General features: G+C 40.0%; 3 protein-coding genes across 12 annotated transcripts in view; 2 read left to right on the top strand and 1 right to left on the bottom strand.

Annotated features, from left to right (window-relative positions):
• The window catches only part of itsn2a (intersectin 2a), a 347088-nt gene that overhangs the window by 130856 nt on the left and 190899 nt on the right, over nucleotides 1–25333 (top strand). The gene's annotated exons all lie outside the window — the stretch shown is intronic.
• On the top strand, nucleotides 5694–8174 carry LOC141755906 (usherin). 2 transcript variants are annotated; one of them, XM_074615225.1, is made up of 6 exons: nucleotides 5694–5830; nucleotides 6808–6980; nucleotides 7081–7185; nucleotides 7465–7536; nucleotides 7633–7806; nucleotides 8039–8174. In XM_074615225.1, the coding sequence occupies exons 2-6, from the start codon at nucleotides 6924–6926 to the stop codon at nucleotides 8126–8128; spliced, it is 498 nt and encodes a 165-aa protein (XP_074471326.1). In that variant the 5' UTR covers nucleotides 5694–5830; nucleotides 6808–6923; the 3' UTR covers nucleotides 8129–8174. The 2 variants fall into 2 exon arrangements, with proteins under 2 accessions (XP_074471326.1, XP_074471325.1); XM_074615224.1 differs by lacking the exon at nucleotides 5694–5830 and having other exon boundaries at nucleotides 6689–6980.
• On the bottom strand, nucleotides 9481–24796 carry fez2b (fasciculation and elongation protein zeta 2b). 3 transcript variants are annotated; one of them, XM_074614866.1, is made up of 11 exons: nucleotides 24356–24796; nucleotides 19497–19605; nucleotides 19167–19283; nucleotides 17514–17655; nucleotides 15943–16070; nucleotides 15430–15579; nucleotides 15075–15155; nucleotides 14438–14513; nucleotides 14213–14278; nucleotides 13185–13212; nucleotides 9481–12781 (listed from the first exon to the last, which is right to left on the bottom strand). In XM_074614866.1, the coding sequence occupies exons 1-10, from the start codon at nucleotides 24700–24702 to the stop codon at nucleotides 13202–13204; spliced, it is 1227 nt and encodes a 408-aa protein (XP_074470967.1). In that variant the 5' UTR covers nucleotides 24703–24796; the 3' UTR covers nucleotides 9481–12781; nucleotides 13185–13201. The 3 variants fall into 3 exon arrangements, with proteins under 3 accessions (XP_074470967.1, XP_074470966.1, XP_074470968.1); XM_074614865.1 differs by lacking the exon at nucleotides 13185–13212; XM_074614867.1 differs by lacking the exons at nucleotides 13185–13212; nucleotides 15075–15155 and having other exon boundaries at nucleotides 24356–24795.

The following is a 25333-nucleotide window of genomic DNA, read 5'->3' as shown; positions in this document are numbered from 1 at the left end:
TAACCCTAACCGTAACCCTATTCTATATAATATATAACCTTTATTTATTTATTTTTCTAATATATAGAAAATATACTGGTAGAGGATTCCTTCAACATCTCCTCAGCAGACCTAAAAGCCTTGGCCGATGGACATTACTGCTGGCGCCACAACCAGGTGCTCAAGGCAGTTGCGGAAAAAGTCCCCACAGCCATTCAGTCCAGCAAACACCATACCAGGAAGAAAACCATCCCGTTCCTCAAGGCTGGAGAGAAGCCCCATTCCCTACCACAGACATGCCGACTGTCCACAGCCCCATACTGGCAGCTGAGAGTGGATCGTGGACAATAACTAAAGTTCCCTGAACACATACAACATCACTGATGATGCATCCCAGCGTAGCAGCAGTAAAACCAAATTTCCAATTTCTGTTTTTCTGTTGCATAACCCCACAGTTGTATCTCTGGTAAACCCTGGGAGGAGACGCTCGTCTCACTCCACTGTCGGGCATCGGGCATCGATGTGAGAGTGGGTATCGGACCCCGCTCTGCCGCAGCCAAAACCGAAAACTTAGCAACCAAGCCACCAATGCCACACGCACTTGAGACTGTTCTCTTGGTATATTTGACTTCGTCATTAGAAGTTAGACCTGAAAACAGACTGTGCCACATAAGAATCGAACCCACAACCTCCAGTATCCCAGGCAGATATCTACCACTTTTTAAAAAAAAAGTTTTCGACATACTATGACCTTTTTTCATGAAATGTTTCGAAGTACTATGACTTTTTTATTTTTTCAACATATTTTAATATCACTTTTTTTCAACATACTACTACTTTTTTTCTTTTTTTTAAAAAAATACTATACTATGACTTTTAAAAAAAAAATAAAAAATTTCGACATACTATATACTATGACATTTTTTTCATGTCATTTTTCGACATGACTTTTTAAATTTTGTGGACATTCTATGCTGTGACTTTTTAAAACTTTTTTCGACATACTATGCTATGACTTATTTTTTCGACACACCATACTATGACATTTGTTTGACATTTTATACTGTCAGTGTTTTATGACATTCTTCGACATAGTATAAAACTACTATGGAATGCTATACTGTGACTGTTTCATGCTATACTATACTATGATATTTTTTTCATGACATTTTAATGGCATACTATACTATGACTAGCCAGCTGTAACTTAGCTATGCTGCGTGGATCTGGCGTTGGTTGCCTCGAAACGTTAGCTGATAAAGTAATTTGCAAACGGCAAACTAGCCAATTTACCAACCAGATCAGCCGCGGGAGTCTGGATTAATTAGCTGACGTTATCCTCTCAAGTATTTTTGCTACGTTAGTTAAACACTGTTGGCGCTGTAAGGGAGCTAAAGAGAGGCAAGGCGCTCAGGAGCACACATGAATGTCACATCCTTTGGATTTTCCCAGCGAAACCGTTCCGAGTCCTTTACATAGAAATAAGTCCACAGGCTGTTATGCCCAACCGAGAAAGCCGGGGAAGGTCTCAGCTTTTAAGTTACATTACAATACGTTTGCCCACTGGCAATACAAAATGACTAATACACGTATATTGTTTCAAATAGTACCTTTAAAATGAAAGTGTTGCCAATATTTCTTACAGCCATGTTTTAGACCTACACTACTCATTTTAAAAATGTAATTGGAAATTATCGTGATGATGAGCAACGCTCTGCCTTTGTTAGACTTGGTGATTGAACGAGCATTTTATTTTGTAGGATTACATGCTTTTTGATTGAGTTTACAGTCGATAAAGGAAGTATCAACTGGAGAGACATGCCTGCCTTCAGTGACAATCAGTCACGAGTGGTATCTGTAACATGAAGCATGTGGTCTTGTTTGTATATGTATTCAAGGAGAGGAGAGAAGAGACAATGGCAGCACAACCTGAAGAATAAAGATGGATGAATAGATAAAGACAAATCAAAATCCAAGTGAACCCATTTGTCCTTTATCCCCCCTTCATCTGTCAGCAGAAGCTAAATAATCCCCTTATTTTCCTGTGGTTAAAAACTCACGGAGCGCACGGAGGGATTTGGAACAGACTGGAGATGTTTCACCACATCAGCCGTCAGTAAGTGAGTTAGTGATCTTGAGTGATATATCCCTGTATGTCCCTCTCCTTAAATGAGTTAGTATGTGTCTAGCGGCCGTGTCGCCCAGACACCTTGGTGATGGATGAGGCCCTGAGGAGATGGGCTGTAAAAAAAAGGCTGATTCTGGCACTCAAGGGTGAGATCACTTCCTCAATAAAAAAGCATTGTCCCGAATCATCACGGCAAGGTATGAATGCTGATTAGGGTATTAGACTGAGGAGAGCTCTTCTGTAAAAATAAATCAAATGAGCAGTTAGTTAATGTGGGGGCCCCCCTCTTATACAGAGTGGTTATGTCTGGAACTGGGGACCGATAGATACAAATTCAAAGTGTTAAATAATTACTTTGCTTTGGTAAAATTCTTCTATAGCAACATTGAGTTCAAACATCAAGTTATCCTTGTTGTGTTGCAGGATATATGTCTTAATTCTCAGCCGACCCTGCTGGGTTTCATCTAAAAAATGGTCTTGAAATGGCCCAATATTTTAAGGTGATGTCTTTGGAATAAAAAATGATGCAATGGTTATAATTATCATGATTTTTTTAACTCACTCTAGTGTGTTTATGTTCTGATGAACAGCTTTTGTCTGTCAAAAGTAATTAAAACAGCTTTAATTCTAATGGGCTTTTGAACTTTTCAAAAAAGACAGTTGTTACCAGAGTGAACATCCCTTCGTCTGATAAATTTTGTCATAAAACTGAAATAAAATATAAATTAGAATATGATTGGCATGTTTACACCTGATGATTTCAAACTCCTTTACATTTTCCACCAGTTTCTGTCTCCAAAGAGAGTTTTTCTATCATAAAGATCTCCTCTAGAAATGTTTTAATACGTAGGAAAATAATTTGTGTCTGGTCAAACATCCAAATTGACGTGACAAAGACACATTTTTGAGTGGATGCGGACTTTAACATTGACTGGGAAAATACATCATATTAAAATATAATGTCTAGGAGGCTCCATTGTCCAGTACACCATGGACAATCATGTTTAATTTAGAAATTTTGAGGGTAGAAGAAGAAGAAAACAAGACCACAAATCATCCCAGGATTCCACCCCTGAGTTGCTCACGTTTAAAAGTTTGATGCCGTCCTGCGGCGCTACCATGAACACCCTGACAAACTGTTACTAAATCTGCTGCTGTACCTCTTACCTGTCATCCTCAATCATCCCCCCACAGCAGATGGACAACAGTACACGTACAGTTGGAGGGTCAGTTGAGGATGACGCACATTATTTTTTGCACATTCAGGGCCTTCAGCTCAACTCTGCTACTTTCTCCTGATAGGGAAGACAAAAGGAGAGTTCAGTTGATGCATTTTTTTTAGGATGGATGCACATGTGCAACTGCAATAACAGCTGGGACTGAGGATAAGAGGCACTGCAGCTGTACTCGCATATTGAGTTTCTTCTCTGCTGCTATTGACTCATTATACTGGTCACAGAGAAGCTGCTGCTTAGCTCCATCATGTGGTTATACAGCTCATTGCAAGAAACACCATTTACTGAACATTCTGGTTTGTGCAATGAGGTTGTTGTCAACAGTTAAAGCCCATTTTACGTCCCAAAACTATATTTGTAAGTTAGTTTTAAAAGGATGATTCACCCTAAAATTCTAATTTTGACCAATTTTTAAATATATAACACACTAATATAACTTTAACAGGCATATAACAAAAAAACAACTGATGGGACAAATATATTTCCACTCATAAGTGACTTCTAGAAATGTCAGCAGGGCTGTTGGAGCCAAAGACATAATATAAAAACATGATTATACTTTTTGTCATGAAATTTTGCCATACTATACTATGACTTTTTTTTTCATGATTTTTTTCATCATACTACACTATGACTTTTTTTCATGACATTTTTTGACATACTATACTATGACTTTATTTATTTTTTCTACGTACAATACCATAACTTTTTAATCTTTTTGGACAAACTATGCTGTTTTGCCATACTATACTATGACTTCATCTATTTTTTCGACATTATATATTATGACTTTTTCCGACATATTATAAAATTACTTTTTTATTTTTTATTTAGATTATACTGTAGCAACATTAGAGGTTTATCTTTTTTATCATTAAATATGGCTTAAGACAGTTGGTTGGTTGCAATAAAATATCCAACAGCATACACACAAACTATTAATCAATTAATCTAGAAAATAATCCGCCGATTAATCGACAATGAAAATACTAGTTAGTTGCAGCCCTATTTGCTGAGATGTTTTCTTTTTACAGGAGACATGAAAGCAAAAGGTCTCGAGAAAAAGTACAACTTTGAGCTGCTAGAGTGAGTTTTTTATTTTCCATTAAACTTCACTCATTACTCTGTATGGAGCCTTGAGTTACCCTTTTAAAAAACCCACTGGATAATGTCGCAAATACATCAAGTAACAGACTAGACTACCAATTTTGTAGCTCATTAAAAGACGACATTTAAAAAATGATGTTTTAATCAGGTTGCAATTTCTTTTTTTAAATGTTTTAATTCCTATTTTTCTGAATTTTGCTTTACAAATGAAGAAAAGAAGTGAACCTGAACCTCTTCTTTCCTCAACAGCTGATTTACAGCATGAAGGTAAACTACGTTAACCATGATTTCAGTTCTTTGTGACTACCACAAACATACTTTACATATTTACTACTGGGTAGTCGATGAGACCTTCATCAGAGTGTACATGAAATAATACAATACATTTTAAATTTAAAGAACATTAAAAACTCAGACATAGTTGCATTATCATTGTTTGAGAGAGAAAAGAGAATTTCCTCCTCTAAATTAATGAACTGACTCATTATAAGATGACAGATTTAGCTAATGAGGTAATTACGATAATTGATCCATTAATCAGATCATAGTTGTAGTCGTTGTCATGTATTTCTTCTTAAAGCTTTCAATGTGTACAATGCCTAAACTCGTTAAATCACATTTTTGTTCTGTTTTGTGCGCAGACAAAAAAATTTTATTATCAATATAAAGGGGTTAGGGGAACAACAAGGGAAGACACTTACAACCAGTGAACTCAAATTGTGTGGTAAAGGATGGCTTCACTTCTTATTATAACACAAAAAACAAGTTTTATGTGTTTCATCCTTTACAAATTTGTCTTTCTATGCTGCAAACACGCTGTCATGAAATGTAATATATACAGTGTTGTCTTCTCACTGAAGACCAGGATGTACAACATCACACTATGACTCTGGGAATGAGTTATATACTGTTATATTCGTTTTAAATGATATTATATCATATAACAAGTGAACATAACACACATGGGGCATATATTCTTAAAGGAAAGGACATACAAACAGTGCACCTGAGGGGTGATATGGCTACTACCAGGTAAACTGAAACATGACACCTGGCTGTTACCATGGCACTGCTGAAAAAAAAAAAAAAAGCAAAGGTTGATGGGAGTTTTGGAGCGTTAGAGGAACACACATGCAGTTTGTGCCAAGCTCTTTTTTAGCTCAGGACAGGGAACAAGACATGGGGACATTTTTCTTAAGTCTCTCCTCATCTGTGTGCTGCTGAGGAGTCAAGCAAGTAAAAGTATCAGGTGTAAAATATTGATGGGGCAACAGGTGTGATCCTAAAAGCGAAGCAGGTCTTTGCCCTTCTGATCGATGTATCACACAGCGAGGGGCTGCCAGCACCCCCGCCACAGGCCGAACCACGGACCTCAGTACTGGTGAGTCTCTGGATGGACACACTTCTTTTCCATCAACCCATCCAGGGTTCTAAACTCAAGCTTATTTTTCTCTTCCTGTCAGTTTAAAAACAAGAATATCTACTATATTTTGGACACAAGATGTGTCTCCAACAGCTTTTCATGCTGGAGAAAAAAATAGTTGCATTCTTATATTCATTCTAACAACATCATGTTGCCTTTAGGGCCTATACCAAACTACTGTATACTGTACCAATATATAACTTGACATGTTTAAGACTGCAGAAGTCTGAAGGAATTGGTTAAAAGTGTCTTGATTAAGGAGTGTGGTGCTATCTGCAAGGCTAGAAACTAGGCCAGGAGAACAAGTCTGTCTCCAGTTACAGTGTTATCTCTTCTACAACACATGTGTGATCGTCTTTCTATCTCAGGGAGTGTTGACTCGTGATGTATTCCTATCAAATGTAAACCCAACAGAAGTCTGAATACATTTAGAGACATTTAGATAAGCAAGGGTAAATGTTCTAAGGCTCAGATCCAAGGCATTTTTTAAAATTATATGAAATGATTTTACATATTTCTACATATGTTCAACTTCAGTTAATGATCATTGTTCTGGAGGATATATTAGAGTAAAATTGGGAGAAAGGATGTCTTAATAATTGGATGATTGTAAGGAGATATTATTCTGGGTGTCAGAAATGTAATATAATGAAATAATAATTACTATCAAACTTTAAAACTTATAAAAAATTTAACTTTAGGCTAATACAATCATCATATACATACAGGTACATACATGAAATTTGACTTCTGCATTTAACCCATCCTAAGCATTTTAGGAGCAGTGTAAAGTGTAAAGCAACTTGGGGTTACGACATGCAGACAGTAGCAACCGGGGATCGAACCACCAACCTTGCGGTTAAAGGACAACCCGCTCCACCCACTGAGATACAGTCGCCAAGACCTCAGACTCAAAATGCTGTGCTTCCCTCCAGATTCACCGAGCCTCACTCCTCCTGCAGGAGGAGGAGGAGGAGGAGGTGGCGGTGAGCGGGCAGAGGGAGGTCAGGGAGACCAGCCGCTCGTCCGGGAGCTGTGGTTCATCGTAGTGATGGCAGCCGTCGCCCTGCTGCTGCTGGCCATCGTGTTAGGTGTCATACTCCATAAGGTGAGTTATTTTGTGTTATACGGTATGTCATGCCAGGAAAGGCATGACCCCCAAAAGCACAGTTCAGTATCTATCTTCTCCTTCCTTGATCCTGCTCCAGGCCCTGAACAAACCCCCCTTCACCAGAGAGAGACCCCCGCTGGTGGCCCTGCCCATGCAGAGGAGGAGCCCCATGGCTGTTTATCCACCCAGCAACTCTGCTTTGGTGAGCGGGCATTCATTTACTAATCACTGTACACTAAGAATAAGCCTGTTTCAACGGTTAACACAAGCAATGAAAGCACAGTCGAATACACAGTCCTTCAACTGAAACACACCTAAGTGGAATGCAGCCATTGTTAAAGCTATTACACTAATTACAGTAACAATGTAATTTGAGTAAACAAAATGTCCTCGCAAGACACTTCCCAAGAACAAATATAATGCCATAATAACAGTGAGTGTACATCCCTCTTGTTTAAGTCTCATCCACTCTCCTTTTCAGTTTGACACTGTGCCCGACACAACAGGCTTCTCCAACAGCGTAACACTCAAAGGCTTCACCATGAAGATGGAGGTAAAAAAAACAATTCCTCACCACATACAAAAAAAAAAATGTAGCCGCACACGTGCATGGCATTAATATCTATCTATCTTTCTCCGCTCCCACCAGGAATTGCTGGAAGTTAAATGCGAGCCAATCGATGAGGTCCCGCCGCAGGGCGAGCTGGGGATCCTCAGTGTGAACTCCCTGAGGCGCAGCGTCAGCCAGATGATGGACGGGAAGTCCCTCACGGGAGACGACGAAGCGTGGGACCCCAACATTTCAGGCCATGACAGTGGGATGGTGAGAGACCCCAAAAACGTATGCTGAACCTGTTCAGACCACTACCAGTCACATTACACAGATGAAATGTGTTATTTCATAGCTGTGCACCAATATAGGGGAAACATAGGGAAACAACTAGACACTAACACGCTTCACACAGATGCAGAAAGACCTACTTAAACACTTCAAAGCGACTTAAAAATCAGGCCGAGTCCTCTTTAACAAGCTCTGTCCTTCTCTCCCTTTACAGTTTATGGACGACGAGGAATTTGTCGACACCGTCAAAGGTTTCAGCACGGTGAGGAAGGAGCACACGATGTTCACAGATACCAACCTGTGACCTGAGGATGACCTTTGACCCTGACGGGCTCGGGATGTTTAACATTTTGACAAGCGAGGCCACTCGCTCGCGTAAACAAAACCCCGACCAGTTAAAGTGTCACCGTAGCTGGTTAAGAGTCGTAAAGAGGTCAGACGAGGGGAAGTTTCTTCTCTCTCACAATGAAAAAAGGAAGGAAGAGGAGCCAAACGGGACTCGTGACGAGATCACTGGAGGAACTGTTGCAACTGGGAGGAGAAAGGAAGTGTGACAACATTAACACACAACTGGTGAAGACACATTGTTTTTGAGTGGGAAGGAGGAAGCAGCTGCTTTTACTGAGAACTCAGAATACAGACTCAGAGCACACATTGAGAAAACACAAGAAACCAAAGATACTGTGGTGATGCAGCAGAACAGAGTGTTCTACTTGAGTACTTTTATCTGGTAGTTTTGTAAGAGGCCTACTTAACATTTTCATTTTACAGGCACATTTTCAACCAGCTCTCCATGACTGGACACTTTTGTCATCTTGACATATCTTTGGATGCTTTGTGGTAATGGAATAAGCAAAACCTGTTGTGAACTGTCTGTCTGGTGAGTCCAAGGACACACTTTCATATTAATGTATTTAAGTTATGAACAACGAGGAGTGGCGCTAATGAAAAGGAAACATAGCAATTATCAAATCTCACTTTTCAGGTTCTCTTCAGGTACTTTGGTCGTACTTACTGACTTTTAGACTACTGGTTATCTTTTATAAGGTATAACTTATTTTTAATTAAAAAAGCTGCACCTGTGTCAATGTCACAGACGTGAAAACCGTGCACCTCCAAATGTTGTGATTCTGTTTATTTTAGACAAACCACGGGATTAAAGTATTCCTTTATAGTTTGAGAAAATCTCTTGCTTGCTACCATAAATAAATCATATTATTACACGGCTTTGTTGAGTACTCGATTCTGATTGGTCAATCACGACGTTCTACGGTCTGTTATTTCTTTATAACAGACCGTTGCTATGGACGCAGTTCTGATATCGGACTCTGGCGGGTCGTTTTTGTGGCAAATGATTGATTCTTAATTAAGTAGCTGTGTAATAAACGGGATATTGTACAGCTAGCGGGTCATTATTGTGAAATAAACCCCTTCAGGGCGATGCAAGACCCTGTCAGGGTTTATTTCACAACAATGACCGGCTCGCTGTACATTATCCCTTACACAACCATGTCTGGAAGATACGTGGTTTTCACAGGACAGTATGGTCAGTTTGTGGGTACAGAATGGATATAATAAACACACACACACACACACACACACGCACACGCACACGCACACGCACACGCACACGCACAGAGAGCCAAAACCGCATAAAAGTCTTCACATATTAATTTATTTGAAATGAGTTTGCAATGCATTGTGGGCACAAAACACTTGTACCATTACAGTCAATAATATGGTTACAAAACGGAACATTTACATAATAAATTAATATACTGCGGTACCACATGAGACAAGTAAACATAAATCCCCAAACTGGGGAGTTATATTGCATTAAAAACAAAAAAATGAGTCGGTTTAATGTACAAAAGATTTCCGGCATTTACAAAGGCAGCCTCTTTTTTCTGTTCCTTGTTCTGTTGTACATATATAAATATAAATCTCTAAATTGTAGTTACACTGATATGTCCGCTAACAAGAGACCAGGTGAGGGGTTCTGGCCTGAGACGGGATCCAGATCCTCAAGTGACTGCCATTTCATTATAAAACTAAAAAGATTATTTAATCTTTTGTAAGATTAGAATCAATTGAGACGTGTTAGTGTGTGTTTCACTGCCACAAGCCTTCTAATGTTGCCCCTTTTGATATCTTATTACCAGTTTAAATGAATGCTTTTGAGTTTTTCTGCATTCCATCGCGACATGCACTTCTCCCTTTAGTGTGATATTAATGTCTGTAAACAAATGAATCATCATTAGAAATGTGTTTTGCAGCAGTAAAGTGCATGTAGCACATGCTAGATTGTGAAAGTTTGCAAAGCTGGCAACAGCTGAAACAACAGTTATTACATATAAATAGTTAAATATAGCACTACAAGCTTTTGTTTTCCTATACAAAAGAATTAAAATCGACCCCTCAAATTTAAGCAACCTGTTGTGCAATCTTCCCCAACATCCGTTAACTTTATCACACCCCTTCGTCATCGTCCTGTGGCCTTCTCTTCTGACAGACAGGCTTCAAATGTTTAACCAGTAAATGTAAATTCCTTTTTCAAGAGAGTTTCACCTTCTTCTTTCTAATAAATCAACTACGTGTTACAACTGCATCTACGCTATCGTCACTAGACTGCTACAACCGAGCGGATGCTACTGTGCCGTTGAATTTCTAGCTACACCTACTACTACTACTACTAAGCGGAGTCTAGGACGTTAAGCATTAAATTGTGTTTCAACAAATCACGACATAATCGACATCTTTAATGCTACCCTGGTTTAGTCAAGAGGCGGATTACCTCCACTGGCTCATCCAGGTACTTAAGAGAAATTTGTGAAACGATAAAAGTGCAGCAAAAGTTGAAGTCTAGCTAATAACAGTGTTGCCAGAACCATATAAAGACTCAGGAATGTCACTACCTTTCAGAAGAAGATTTTTAAACTACTAACACTGATGATCGTACCTGAGAGCTAGACTAGACCTGATCTGACGGTGTGCGGTGCACCTGTAGTAGCTGGTGATCTGAACGTTAAGTGTACCAACAGACCTGCAGTGCTAGATTGGTGGTACTTGGTTTTTAAAGGGGTGCTCCAGTGATATAGTATTGCAATACTCATGGTGTTGGGAGACTTGCAAGAGACACGCTAAAAAAAAAGATCGGTCAAAATTGATGAGGCAGAGGCGGAGATATTCTGACTTTTAGTCTCTTGTAGCTCCAAAAACACTGGATCCTACAATTCCCATAATGCAACTCGATAGTGCATTCTTTGCTGCGTTCCGTTTACCTCGGAAATCGGGAGACGGAGCTGGGAATTCAAGCTCCATGCCTTGAGTTTGTAAGAAAGGCTATCTGTTATAAATAAGTAGTCTCAAGCCCAAACTGAAATTACCCCGATGACATCACCATGACATCATCAGGGTCATCTGTCAACTTTGACAAAGCTCCTCCAGAGCGGCAGACGACATTATACAACTGTTTTTTTACCAGCTGAGTCGTACTCTGCATGACGTGCAAACTGATCGTAATGTGTAAAATCAGTGGATTACCCCTTTAATGTTGAATTCTCATGCTCATGATGACTAATATATATAGATGGATGCATGACAATAATCCTTCATGTTTTGGCACCACTAGCTAAAGCTTCTAAGCCTCGTCTAACGCTAATCTAGTGAGGCGTACTCTTAAGTACATCCACCAACATATTCCACTACCACATGACCAGATCACTGACAGACTAAAGTGCTACCACAACATTTCCACGACAGTTAAAGGGTTAACAGATAAGAGAAAACCCACACCTTATAACAGAAGCTTAACTACACATTTATCAACCCCTAACATATTCTTCACTACACTATTTATCTTAATGACATTTTCTAGTAATGCAAAAAAATGTTATACGAGGTATTTTCAGACTCATGTAATGACGACTCCTGGGGAAGTGATAAAGTTGTTGGGGGTGGCGGTCACTACTTGAGGGCTCAAGAGGTCAATGGACAGCATTTACAAAAATGGTGTTGCAATGTGGTCACAAAAGGGGGCTACTGGCAAGTCCCTAATCTCACTAGAAACAGTTCCTTCTCCAAAAATATGCTTTACAAGTTTGTTCATCCAGCTATTTACTTTCTCAAGTCATTTGTTTTCCCTTTTTCAAAAAGTTAAAAGTTCCCAAAACTGTGCAATTCTTCTTAAATCGTATACAAAATATTTCATTTTAACATTCAACTAAACAGCCAAAATTCAGCATAAACCCAAAACCAACATGCAAAGACGGGTGGATTTTTTAAAATGAAAGGGTTTGCTCTTTAATCCTTAGCTAGCAGAGTTTTTAACCCCGAGACATTCTATGAAATCACTCAGCAAAATGCCTTTAAAAAGGTTTCCATACAGGAAAAACAGGATGTATGCTCGATACCCACGACCATCCTGGCACGTCAGAGATTCTGCCAGGATTTGTTTTCCCCGTCATGCATGAACTACGCTGATGCAAATGCATTCGATTTACAAAACAAGCCGGGGTTGGACTGCATTTGATGAAGCCCGTGGAAAATTAAAATACACCTGACCCTTCTTCATTCAAGAGCCAATCAGGAAGTGAGGTGTTCAGACTAATACTGATTACTGGCATCCATAGACAAATCATCATGCGGTCGGGATATACAGGGTTGTAGCACTCGGGCATTAAAAAATTAAAACATGACATATGAAAAGAACTATACAGAGCAAAGAAGAGTTATATCTAGAGTTAAAATCGTAGGAACAACAACAGTGGCTGAGTAAAAAAAAAAAGAAACGCCACAAGGAAAGAAAGTCTATGTGTTGAAAAATAAGGAGGAAGGAAGATTTGGATTTTGAATCCATTATCTGGGTTCTTCCAGATTACCAGAACCGTCTTCTGATGGTCCGACGAATGGCTCTGGGAACAGGAGGCTCGCCTTTGGCTTTACGTGGGACAAAGCACTGTGGAGACAAGAACAGAGCAGTTTATGATGAGTGATGTTCTGATACCCGCTGTGGCACATGAAGGAGAGCTGGAAAATGATGGAAGAGTGACTACCACGGGGAAAAAATATGGGGTGAGAAAAAGAGAGGTGAGAAGCAGACAGCTGCTACTACAAGCTCGCAGTAAAAGGGGGGAATTGTGTGAATGAGTGTATTCATGTGTTTCAGGCACCGCACAGCACGGTAGGCACTACAGCGAAGAGCGAGTGAGGGAAGGCTGCTGCTTTGAGGGGGGAAGAGAGTGAAACTACGAAGACGCACTGAGAGAGAGAGAGGAAGAGAAAAAGAGGCGTTTGACAGGGCTCTGAGTAGAAGGCTGAAGGGTGAAGAATCGGTGTTAATGTGTCAGTGCCTCACAAACCTCAGTTTCCACTGCTCTCATACCAGAGCTACCCAGAGGACAATGCAGCACAGACGAAAGACAAGGAAGGTACAGGTCAACAGTGAAGGGTGGCAAGAAAAGCATTTTCCTTCCCTCCTCCCTTTCATTAATGTTTGTGTTGAGTGCTACTCGTATCTGTGACATCCTGTTTTTTTTCTACCATCAACTTCCCTGAAAATGGAGAAGTGAATTTTGTACTTCCTCTTTCAAGCAACAGGGGGCAGGATGTCTGAATGAATGTGTGGAAGCAACACAAACAAAAGTCCCCTGGCTGTGACCAGGGATATTATAGTAAACTAAAAAAAACACTTTATTGAAAATGAAATGAAAATGAGCAGTGAAACATATTTTTAGTGAACTGAAACTAAATAAAAACAACATTCTTTAAGAAAAAATAAAACAACTGAAATGATGTTTCTTGGTTCAAAAACTAGTAAAAACAAAATTAAAATTAACATAAAATAATTTCAGTTTTAGTTTTTTTTTTTTTTTTAGCTATAATAAATCACTACCGGAAAAAGGAGACAGCATGAATTTCCATCAACTCAACTGGGACGATGAACCAGATGGCACTATGCTGTAACTGCTTCACATCACACACACAAAAGTAGTGCAAAGATTAAACACTATGGCCATTCCTACACAGTTCTCCAGCCATGTAAATGGTAAATGGACTTGCACATACATTACATTATACCCGGCCCTAACAAAAACAAACTAAAACTAAATATATAAAACCTAAAACTAAACCTTTCTGAAAAACTAAAATAAGCAAACGTACTAAAATAAAATAGAAAAGTCAAAAATAAAATAAAATAAATACTAATTGAAAATACAAAACTATTTTAACCTTGGCTGTGACACACAGCACTAAATATAATAAGTAATAAGTAAATAAAATAAATAATAAGTCACTTTTTAATCGCTTTGAGGATTTTTTACATCACTGCAATGAACCAACCTGTGTGTAAACAGTTAAAACTGATGGAGGACGGCTGCGTGTTTACCTTTGAGAATGTAGTCTGTTAGCAGGGCAGGTACCTTCTCACTGTCATCCCTCATGGCTTGGAGGACTAGCAAGGAGAGAGCAGCACATTGCATTTTCAAAATGCATTGAAGCAAAACAAAGAAAATTGCTTAAAAAAACTTTAAAACAAACAAGCTGCGGAGACTGTCACATCTAATTTCATCATTGTGGTCCAGTTGGTGTGCGAGGGTGTCGATATACTCACTCTTTGTGAGGATCTGGAGGTCTTCTACCACCGGGGAGCCGGCTTTCTTCTCATAAGGGATTACTGTGGTTAGGTACTGAAAAAGAGAATATCATGTAAGACACAATGAAAGGTGGACAATTACAATAAAATCAATTATTTGCCACATGTATTTTCATTGTTCTACTTTAATCTTAAAACAAAAAAAATGCTCAGGTGTTGTAAGAGGGTGATAAAATATGATGTCAGGGTCATGAAGGTCGACATATGAACATATGATAAGCAAGCAGGTTTCAACCTTTCAGAGACTTAAGAGTAAAGGTTTACTGATGCGAGGTAAAGAAAGCAATGATTATGCAAAAGTGTCCTCTTGGCTTAAAACAAAATGAACAGAAGAAAAAAAGAACAATGTGACACAGTAAAAGCTGCAAAATATGACAAGTGATAAAATAATATAAATATAATATGACACGTGAAGGACAGAAATCAACCATAAAGAGAAAACAGATGAAGTAAAGGACCCAACGTGACACCAAACGGCAGCAGTAGCTGTAGAGAAGGAAACATGCCAGTGGTAAAAAAAAAAGGAAAAAAGAAGAAGAGCATAGAAACAAATCTGCAAAGAAAAACCATGAGTTGAAAGAAAGAGCAGGGGCACCTGTTTGTCCCCTCCTGTGTTGCCAAAAGTTTGACGTAGGCCATTTTGAATGACATTGGAGAGTCCCTCCAGAGTGAGGAGCTACAAGGAGCGAGAGGAAGGAAGGCAAAAAGAGAGTAAAGAGGGTTTCTATATTAAAAGAAAGAAGGAAAAAAAGTTTGGCACAAACTCTTCAGTGTGAAAGCAGCTCTCCCACGCGAAACTGTCAGGTCATGCATCGTGCATTTATACTTTGAAGAAGTGTGCAGCTGTGAATACGTGTGTCTATTTCACTGATCGTCATTATAATCATGCATTCGGGGCATGTTATTCTTCTTCGTCTACGCCTCCCACGCCGTGTCACCACATGACTCACCGTGCCCGGTATGTGCGTGCTGGTTGTCCTCTGGCCGTTGGGCCCGGTGGTTGTCGTACTTCTGATTTTCTTCTTCTTCCGCAGCAGCTCGCGGTGCTCCTTCTGTCTGTTCTGCACGTCGATCAACAGCGAGATGAAGCTGTTCTTCACCTGTTTTTTTTTAAGATAAAACGCTGTTTTTGAGGATCACACAGCAATTCAGTTTTTGGATTCCTTCTTTATACGTGTAATGCTCTTAGAGAGTTCTATTTTTATCTACTGTTAAAAATACACACCGACAGTCGTGACACTTAAGCAGAGTAACAGCTTACAGAACGCTGTGAGCACTGCAGTCTGTTCTCACAAAAACATTACTGTGGAATTGTCTGACGGATAATGACTTTTAAGTCGACTGAAAGCTGTTAATCATTTGGTCATTTTTGGACTTATTTTTAGCTTTGCACAAACTCGTCAGACACAGATGATGTTGTTGCCTCGTTGTGGTGATGCTGAAGAGGATGAAATGAAAAGTACCTCCTTTTCGTAGTCCAGTTCGTCTCGCAGGGCCAGAGCCTGGATCAGCTCTTCGCTGTAGCGGCGAATGGCCGTCTCCACTTCCTCCAGAGACTCGGTCAGCTCAGACACAGACAGCCGACGCAGCCCTGAGGACGGTGTGTAGATAGATTAGGAAGAAGTTACGTACTTGTTGTGTACTGGGTTTGTGTGAAAGCCTGGTAGATTTGATGAATATTCAGCATGAGAGGTTGACGGACTCTAAGGCTGTCCTGAATACCATTTTTTTGGGCTCAGTAGCTTTGGTAGTTATCAACAGCAAATATTCTCCGGCAGTGCCCGGCTGCACGCCTGTGCGTAATGCAGCCTCCGGAGGCTTCCGCTCTGCCCTGTTGGCCTGAGACCTCCCATGGGTTGTGCTCCGACACAAGCAATTGCGGCTCTGGCTTGGCCCGTCTCCATAACTTGACTCGGGAAGAGCTCAGCCAGACATTTCTCCATTCTCGACTGAGGTGGACAGCACAGCGCTGCAACACGTGTCTTTCTGTTTAATTAAAGGCATTCACTTTTAAGGATTCTGTTATTCTACAGTATTGTTGTTTGTATTATTATTTATGATTGAATAAAAAATATTTTCCAAAAGGTTTGATGTGTTTTATGGATGTTTGTAATCCTAAGGAGCTAAAAAACAACAACTAACAAACAAATATCCGAATACCAAAATTAAAAACCTACCCAATGAACGAATATCCAAATAGTCTAATATTCAGGTCCAGCCATTGGGGTTTGACAGTTAATGACTTTGTATAGAACAACCAAGATTTTAATGTTGAATATTCATGATAGCTTTTATCTAGTGGCTTCCAATACTGCCATCAGTTAAATATCACATGGTCAACAAACAACCATGTCATAACTGAGACAAAAACACTTAAAGTACAGTACAGGTGAAAAATCGCCCTTTAAAGAGACAGAAATGTGTTATCCAAATTCAAGATACATAAGAATAATAATGGTAATGATAAAGACATTACAGTGAAGTGCATACTAATGTATAAAAGCAGATGAATTTAAGAAAATATATTAGCATTTTTTCAAGTCTACAAGCCATCTGGTGTCTCGTGGTACACTTGAGTATGAATAATCAGCTCAGTGTAAATATTGTGAATACACTTAATGACACTCATTGCATTGTCATGCGCTGCTGAATATGTAAAACACACTTCATATCTGAAACAAAATCTATAGCCTTGAGGCAAACTGGGTGCAACTGCTCAGTCTACACCATTCTGGCACTAGAAATTGTGCTCAAGCCAAATATATGCTGTTGATTATATAACACGTAGGAACAACGTAATTGCTGTCTGTTTGTATTTGTGACACATTACGTAAGAATGTTGGTGCACGTGTGTGTAGCGGTTTCTTCATGGAGCACAGTGCGAGGGCATTACACTTCATTGAGTGATTTAGATAACTGTCAAATGGCAGAGGAGTGTGAAAAAATCACTGCTGTCTCACAAGAGGGTGAGCGCAAACAATATTAAAAGCTTTATTCTCTTCTTGTAAATGTTCACAACGGCGGCGGTACTCACGGTCCTCGTAGCTGGTGTTGGAGCCGGAGCGTTTCAGAGGGTGGAGGTCCTGCGAGAGCATGGACAGGTCGGACTGTGAGGGACTCTCATCATCCTCTGGGTCTGGAGACTCCTGCATCATCTCCTCTATCTCCTCTATCACCTAAACAACATCCCAAGAAAATACACACAAATATGTTCACACGTGTATGGTATCGCATTTTAGATTTTTACATGTTGTAAATTTGTTGTTTATAAGTTTTAAGTAAAGGTGAATATTTACAGCTTGAAACTGTGTTTTCCTGTATCATATTATGACCTTTAGTGTCTGTTAAGGTGCTGGCTCCCCTGACACAGAAAATTGAGTTAAAGACAAGATTAAAGGGATAGTTTGGGTGTTTTGAAGTGGGGTGGTATGAGGTATTTATCCATAGTCAGTGTACTACCTACAGTAGATGGCAGTCAGCAGGCCCCCAGTTTGGAGAAACAGACCGGAGCAAAGTAATGTACTGCTGTGGACGGGGCTGGCAGCAATTAACATATTTTAGCCACCAAAAAGAGAGGCCCACCTTAAAAAACAATTTCTGTTTAAGTGTACGCTATATTGTACGGTATATTTTGAATATTTTCAGTACTTTATCTTGCTGTCAGACAACCCGTTTCGATGGGGAACTAAACTGAAAGTGAAACTTATCTATGCTCTCTTCAAAGCCACCATACTCCATTGAGAAAAGGAGTACAGATATGTTTCACTTTCAATTCAGTTCTGAATATAGCGCACACTTAAACTGATTTCTTTTAGGTGGTTAAAATACATTTTGCTGCCTTCCCCGTCCACAGCAGTACATTGCTTTGTTTCCGTGCGGTAACTTCTGTCTGCTACACCAAACTGGGGGCGTGCCGACCGTCAAATACTGTAGGTAATACACTGACTATGAATAAGTACCTCATACAACCCCACTTCAAAATACCCAAACTATCCCTTTAAGGCTGTTCCAGTCTAACCTGCATGTCTCGCCACAGCTGATGTTTGTGTAAGACACTTGAAGAGCATCAGGGACGGATAGTCAAACCAAACGCATGTGTGCACAAGAGTCTGTTGTGAGTTGTTACGGTATCAAATGTTTAGAAATACAACCTTTTCAAAGAACCTCAACTGGAAGCAAACAGAGAGCAATAAATTCATTTTTCCGTGTTGCTATTTTGGTTCTACTTAGTTCAGTCTGTTTGTGGTTTGCCTTTGAGAGATCTATTTTAGATGACTGTGAGATTTATAAATGGTTTATATAAAGCTTCCCGGGAAGAAATATTCTACCCAGAACCTCACATTTGTGTGTATGCACGATGCCAAAAAAACTGAACATGCTCTCAACATTATGAAATGTGAACAAACAGCATGGATTTTAGAGTAATTACTTGGTTAAGTTTAAGCTAGTTAGAATATAAGACAAGAAAAAGAAGCTGCTTATTTTGTCACAGCTGTTTTAACATTAACCAGGAATTTGCATATTATGTAAGTATGTTGCAGATATGAAAGGAGAGCTTCCAGTATAATATGGAATTTGCAATGCAAATTTATTTACATTTGATTTATAACTTCTTTACTTGCCACCTCCTTACGAATCCCCAAAAACTGTGAATGCAACACGTGCCACTGTGGGTGTGAAAAGTTACCTGTTCGACTGTGTAGAGCGGCTCGTCGCTGATGCTGGAGACGATGATCGAGTGCATGTCCATCTGCTCCCTGAGCTCCTCGTCGTCAGACAGATCCAGAGACTGGTTGTCCAACTTCTGTCCAATTGGGGAAGGATGGAACAGATTTCAGAGGGAGAGACAGAAAGAGAGAACTTGGATGAGACATCAAGCAGGTGGTTAAGCAGATTGAAGGCAGAGGAGCAACCTGCTTGCATTTGTGTCTTGGCTCTACTTCTGCAAAGTTCAAAAACAGTGCAGGATTGCGGAAATGTAGCCTGTGCATTGTGTGTGTGTGTGTGTGTGTGGTACCTCATGCTCAGTGATGTTGAGGGTGGGCAGGTGTAGGGAGCGAGTGTGTGATGTCTTCCAGTCCACAGCCATCACGTTGCCATAATTATCTGTCAGAGCGTTCCACACCCTGGAGGAAAGCAAGAGTGGTTCATGTTTTAATTAGGATTCCAGAATAATATAACAGTGCAAGAAACAGACTAAAGTTGTGAGTAAAGAACAGAAGATATGCGAAGAGTTTTCAACTCACAGTAGATAAGACAAACCCTTTCCTTCTCTTTTCACTGTGACACAGCATTACTTGACAGTCCTGCTGTCTTACCACCCCCTCACCACTTCACTGTGTTCCTGCATCTCAAAGCAGCCACTTGAAACCACTGACGAATGTAAAAACTCCTTAATTGCACGTCATTTTCCCCCAGTAAACATTCCCTGGTGAGAAGCATTGACGCATGTACGGTAGCTCCAACCTTAAAACAAAAGGTCTGCAACGTATTTGGTAGCCCAAATGGAGTTAATTTCCACAAGAACTGTGTGTTCACAGCTGATTTAGAAACAGTGTCATCATTACACCAACAGACTGTTGAATGTTTGCAATACTCTGCAGTACGCACGTTGGCAGAGAAGCTATCACAGCCGAGCAGATGGTGGCTCGGCGTCTGTTAAACAAACAAGTTTACTGTTCAACTGTGAAATCCATTAAAAAAAACAAAAACGTACTTGTTACCGGATTTGAGGGATCGTTGCAAAATATGTGCATACATCTAATCACGATATTTTTGTTTGCCAAAAGTTGGCATCAGCTCAAACCATCCAGTGTGTGTAAAGCTCTACACATTATACTCAACTTGTGCTTAGTTAAGTAGCTTCTTATGGGTCAGGGTTGTTTAATAAATCCTCCTGATACATTTTATTTTGTTCAGGATTTGTTGGAGACTTCATTAAGTACAATTTATAAATACTAAATGAAACTGCCCCTTTGTGTGGACCCATTTGGACACAACACAACTGTAGGCACAAGTGCATGTTTTCAAACACTACAACAGACAATCGAATGTGTGCAGAATCTTTAATTCAAGTGCACGTGCAAGTCACTGTGTTTTTATTCCTGGCCCTGACTGCTGCAAGCAGAGCGAGGATGGATGCTGTGAACCCATGTGTCAGAGTGGCTCTGCATCCGCACACACACGCACACACACACACACACACACACACAGACAAGTATTTACATAACTCGCATGTTTCCCCCTGAAGTGCTCGTGCACAGCTTAGGGAGTGGGGGGCTGTTCTAAATAGGGCAAAGGCTGGCAGGAAATATTTTTTGTGCCTCAAGCAATGACGCTGTGTCGGACACGTGAGTGCATGCCCAAATACACGATTAGCTCCAGTTTCATTGAGAGCATTTACATTTAAGAAACGAGGCCTGTCTAGATTTCAAGGGACCAATTTTGTTGTTTCTACTTCAAACGCTGCCAATTTGTCTGAATGACTTGCTTGAATATATTTGTGTGGATGTTTTTTTATCTTGCACAACACACATTTCCTCCTTGTCACCCCCGTTGTTCGTCTCAGCCGTGGTCTTTTCTGGAGAACTTGTTAAGGGCCTGGGCACGTCCTGCAAAAGTGCAGTCATCCGGAAAAGACTCTCACTGAGCTTGGCGCTGCTCTTTGGGCTTCACAAGGCTGCTGTCCAATTATTCTATTCCCTCCTTCCTCTGTTTCTTTACCTACGACAACCCTAGATGCTTTTTTCCCTGTCTGGCCAGCCTTCCTACATTCCCCTAAACATTTATAGCACCATTAACTGCGGGACTGTTGATGCTCTTTGTATTTATGACCTTCGGTGTGTATGCTTGTGGCAAAGTTGCAGTTAAGTTACATAAACCCCAATGTCCAAGCTTGTTTGAGTCCAGTCACAAGTCCCCACTTCTCATGTCCAAGTGACAAGCGGATATCTGTGATGTAACCTGCTAGATGTTTATAATATCTAATATTGTGTTACAGTAGTTAGCTAGCATGATAATCATACAATAGCAAGTTCAAATCATCTTACAGCTAAAATGATTAGTCGATTGACAGAAAATTTACTGGCAACAATTTTGATAAAGGATTAGTTGCTCAAATCAAGCAAACATACCTAACATGCACTGGTTCAAGTTGTGGAAATTTGCTGCTTTCTTTGTCAATGATAGTAAACAGGTTGGTTTGAAAAAAAAAGAAAGCAACTTGAAGACGTCATATTGGATGTTAGGAAATGATGACTTCCTTATATCCAAGATGACATTTTAGAGACCAATTAACAATTGAGAAAATAATCAGCAGGTAAGCCAATTAGTGCCAACAGCTGATAACTATTTTCATTGTAGATGAATCTGATGATAATTGTTTCATACCTCATTTAATTGATTAATCATTTGGTCTGTGAATAGTGAAAGAAATGGGCAATGCAATTTCACAGAGTCCAAGAGGACGTCTTCAAATGTCTTGTTTTGTCCGTCCAACAGTCCAAAATCCAAAGATATTCAGTTTACGATGACATAAAGCAAGTAATGCTATATATACAGAGAAAGGGAGCACATCCTCGCATTTGAGAAACTGAAATCAGAAAATGTTTGGCATTTTGCTCAATAAATGACTGAAACAATTAATCGATTATCAAAATAGATTCATTTTCTACCAATCAACTAATAACTTTATTGACTAAATATTGCTGCTCTGTAGCCGATATTAAATGAAAGATCATTCATTGCAGCCATTATAGGTGGCTTCTGCCATCATTATTACAAAGAATTGTGCACTTGGCACTACTTTTCATCACAGTTAATGTTAGGGTTATGTAAGCAAAGCTCTCAATACATGGTGGTCGTGTTCATCTGTCTAAGATGATGAGTCCCAAACTTCATATTCAAGTCCTAGTTCAGTCAGATCCAATATTCAAGTAAAGCAACACTTTTGAATGGACATGTGCATGCATGACTAAAGCTACACTAAAAGCTTACATATATTATGAGATTAGATCCAACAGCATGACACCAGCTGCAATGTTACATGCAGAAGAAGGCAGAAGGCAAGAGGAGGGTGTTTTCTGCAGCCCACACAGCTCTGGAGTTACAGTGACGTCCATGCTTGGCGTGGGATTGGTGTGACTAGCTGCTGGGAAGTAATAACATGTTGTCATGCGAGTGTGTAGTTGTGACATTTTAGTGTCTATGAGATATACAACAACTGCTGAGGACCTCCGACTGAGATAACAAGGGCTGTTAACGGTGATATAAACAGATGCCGACAGTGTAACCTTTCAGAAAGTAACTATTGCATGTATGAAACATGACATATTGTGTCTGTTTTTGCAGTAAGAGGGAAGAGTAGGGCTCCTAAAAGTCAAAAGTCACAAATGGTTTGTCTCATATGATCTCATATGGTCTGAATTACTTTGTGGAAGTTTGGGGTAACACTTATAAAAGCAACTTACAACCATTATGCATACTACAAAAAAGGATAGTAAATAATGTGTGATATAAGGAAAACACAAACACACTGTTTTTAAAGTCACATGCATTGAAATTCATGGATTTGGTCAAATTTGAAGCCGCAATAATTATGTTCAAAGCAAGACATAATTCACTTCCGGGCAATACTCAAAAAATGTTTTGTGACAGGGAGGAGGGGTTATAATATAAGAGGAAAATTGAATTTTAAAAAGCATTGTGTTCGTACAACAAAGAAGTGTATATGTATTTTAGTCTGTGGGGTGGATTTGTGGAATGAGTTGGGTAATGGGTCGAAGCGGAGCACAAATATAAATCACTTTAAAAAAGCTATACAAAAAAGATATTTTTGGGAGGTATATGGTTGAGGAAGAGTTGTGATAAGGGTTGGTTTATATCTACTTGTTAACTCCGGATGGATATGTGGGTTGTAAATAAACTTGGGATGCTGTTCATATATTTAATTTGGGATGTAAATAAATCTGGGATAATTTATATATTATATTATATTATCATTCTATGATATATGAGTTATTAGAGGAGAAGTGAGAAAGGGGTATAGGGAAATATAAGTTTTACTTCTACCTAATCCTTTTCGGACACTATTACTCTTGTTTGTTTTTTATTATTTTGTATCTATTTTTATGTTCGAAATAAAGTCTTTCATTCATTCATCAAGGTGATTTAAATACAGGATTAAAGAGCAAGTGAGCAGCACTTACTCTCAATATACACTTTATGGATCAGTGGTTTAATAGCTAACATCAACCATCAAGAAATAAAGCATGAAATAAAGGAGTGGTAACGTGGCAGGACCCCTCCCCTCTCCTCTCCTCCCCTCAGCTCCCTCACACACACCCAAATGAACACAAGCAACATCAATACAAACTCTTGATTCATCCCTTCAAGGTGTTTCTTATCACCATTATATAGTCATATTATTTCTTTATATTAATCTTGTCTCTGGGTGGAGGCTTCAGATAAGCCCAGTGGGTTTCTTGCCTCTTCCTGCACTGTATATTATTCATTTTTGATATATTATATAGTCTTAAATTGTGCAAAACAAATAAACAAACAAGGACCAAACAGTCAAAATATGATAATACTTTGTTTTTTTTGTCATTTTTAACACTATAACGTGATTGTCTGCTTCAGTTTTTAATGTAAACTTAAATTAAAGTGTCTAAGTTAGCCAAATAATGAAACATATTTACATAAATGACATATAAACATGTTTCACTAGCTGGCTAAACTTTGATTTCAGCTAAGCTAAGCTAACAGTCCCGTCACTGGGGCAACAGCAACGTTCTGTTAGCATTGTGAAGCTAACGTGGCTAGCTCAGAGATTAAAAGTTAACGTATCAATAAAACCATTAAAGGTCATAAACTCACTCGTCGTCTTTCAAGTAGTTATCCTCCGTGATGGGTTTAACGGGCGCTATGTTCTCCGTCGTGGTGTTGTAGTTTCTGAAGCACACTGTGAGCTTCTCGTCGAAGTCCTGGACCAGGTCCTCCATCGACCTGAAGCTGCAGAAGTCCACGGAGGAGAAGCTGCTGTTGTCCAGGTCGGAGAAGTCGTCAAGGCCCGACGACGGGTCGGCCGACGGGTCGCCCGACGGGTCGCCCACGTTAGAGTTCAACTGGTCGAGCTGGTCGGCCGACGCAGAGGCAGAGGAAGCCGGCTTGAACTCGTTAAAATCCTGCCAGTCCTCGTCGAAGTGGGCTAACGGCGCCGCCATGACTCTGCCGTAGGGAGCTCCGGTTGACAGCCCTAGTTAGACCCCCGTCGATGGTGCTCTGTTCTCGGCTGGGAGACACTGGAGGTGACGGTGAGAGGCGGAGAGGGAGGGTTAGTGATGTGTCGGTCGCGAACGAGCCGTCCCAAAGAGCCGGCTCTTTTAAGTGAACGATAAGAGTCGGCTCCCGTCCCAGAGATGGTTTTTTTCCCCCGTTTTTTTTAAAGGGACCATTTGTAACTTTCAGAAATGCTTGTTAACAGCAACACCTGCGGCCGTGAAGTCAACTCAAGTCAGCGTCGGGCTCGCGCTTGCTCGCTCTAAATAGACATGCATGAGCATCGCTCAAAACAGTGAGGCGACACACTTCAGCTAAAACTACAATATCACTCTATATTTTAGCTGCTTGGCAGTAATGTTAGCTGACCAGGCAGAGGTCTCTCCATGAATCACTGCTGATCCTAGTGTTGGCTTTTCCTGCTTCAACGCAGCGCTGGCTGAGGCAGCAGGGCTCTGCAGCGAGTAACGTTATCGTCTCCCGACCGCAGCCGGAGTGAACAGGGAGACACCGGCACCCGATTGGTAACGAGACGACAACGTTTCTCTCTTCACTTCACAAGACACGGGAAACCTC

This window comes from Sebastes fasciatus, chromosome 18, assembly GCF_043250625.1.
Source record: "Sebastes fasciatus isolate fSebFas1 chromosome 18, fSebFas1.pri, whole genome shotgun sequence".
NCBI lineage: Eukaryota > Metazoa > Chordata > Actinopteri > Perciformes > Sebastidae > Sebastes > Sebastes fasciatus.
Note: the sequence above shows the minus strand (reverse complement) of the source record. Positions and strands in the feature narration are given on the sequence as shown.

What these genes read in the sequence shown, in the direction of transcription:
- LOC141755906 (XM_074615224.1), top strand. Translation starts at nt 6,789, where the DNA reads ATGCTGTGCTTCCCTCCAGATTCACCGAGCCTCACTCCTCCTGCAGGA. An exon ending in CACCCAGCAACTCTGCTTTG is followed by an intron (nt 7,186 to 7,464) that starts GTGAGCGGGCAT and finishes TCTCCTTTTCAG; the next exon opens with TTTGACACTGTGCCCGACAC. An exon ending in CAGGCCATGACAGTGGGATG is followed by an intron (nt 7,807 to 8,038) that starts GTGAGAGACCCC and finishes CTCCCTTTACAG; the next exon opens with TTTATGGACGACGAGGAATT.
- fez2b (XM_074614865.1), bottom strand. Translation starts at nt 24,702, where the DNA reads ATGGCGGCGCCGTTAGCCCACTTCGACGAGGACTGGCAGGATTTTAAC. An exon ending in GCACGCACATACCGGGCACG is followed by an intron (nt 15,156 to 15,429) that starts GTGAGTCATGTG and finishes CGCTCCTTGTAG; the next exon opens with CTCCTCACTCTGGAGGGACT. An exon ending in CCTCCAGATCCTCACAAAGA is followed by an intron (nt 14,279 to 14,437) that starts GTGAGTATATCG and finishes TCTCCTTGCTAG; the next exon opens with TCCTCCAAGCCATGAGGGAT.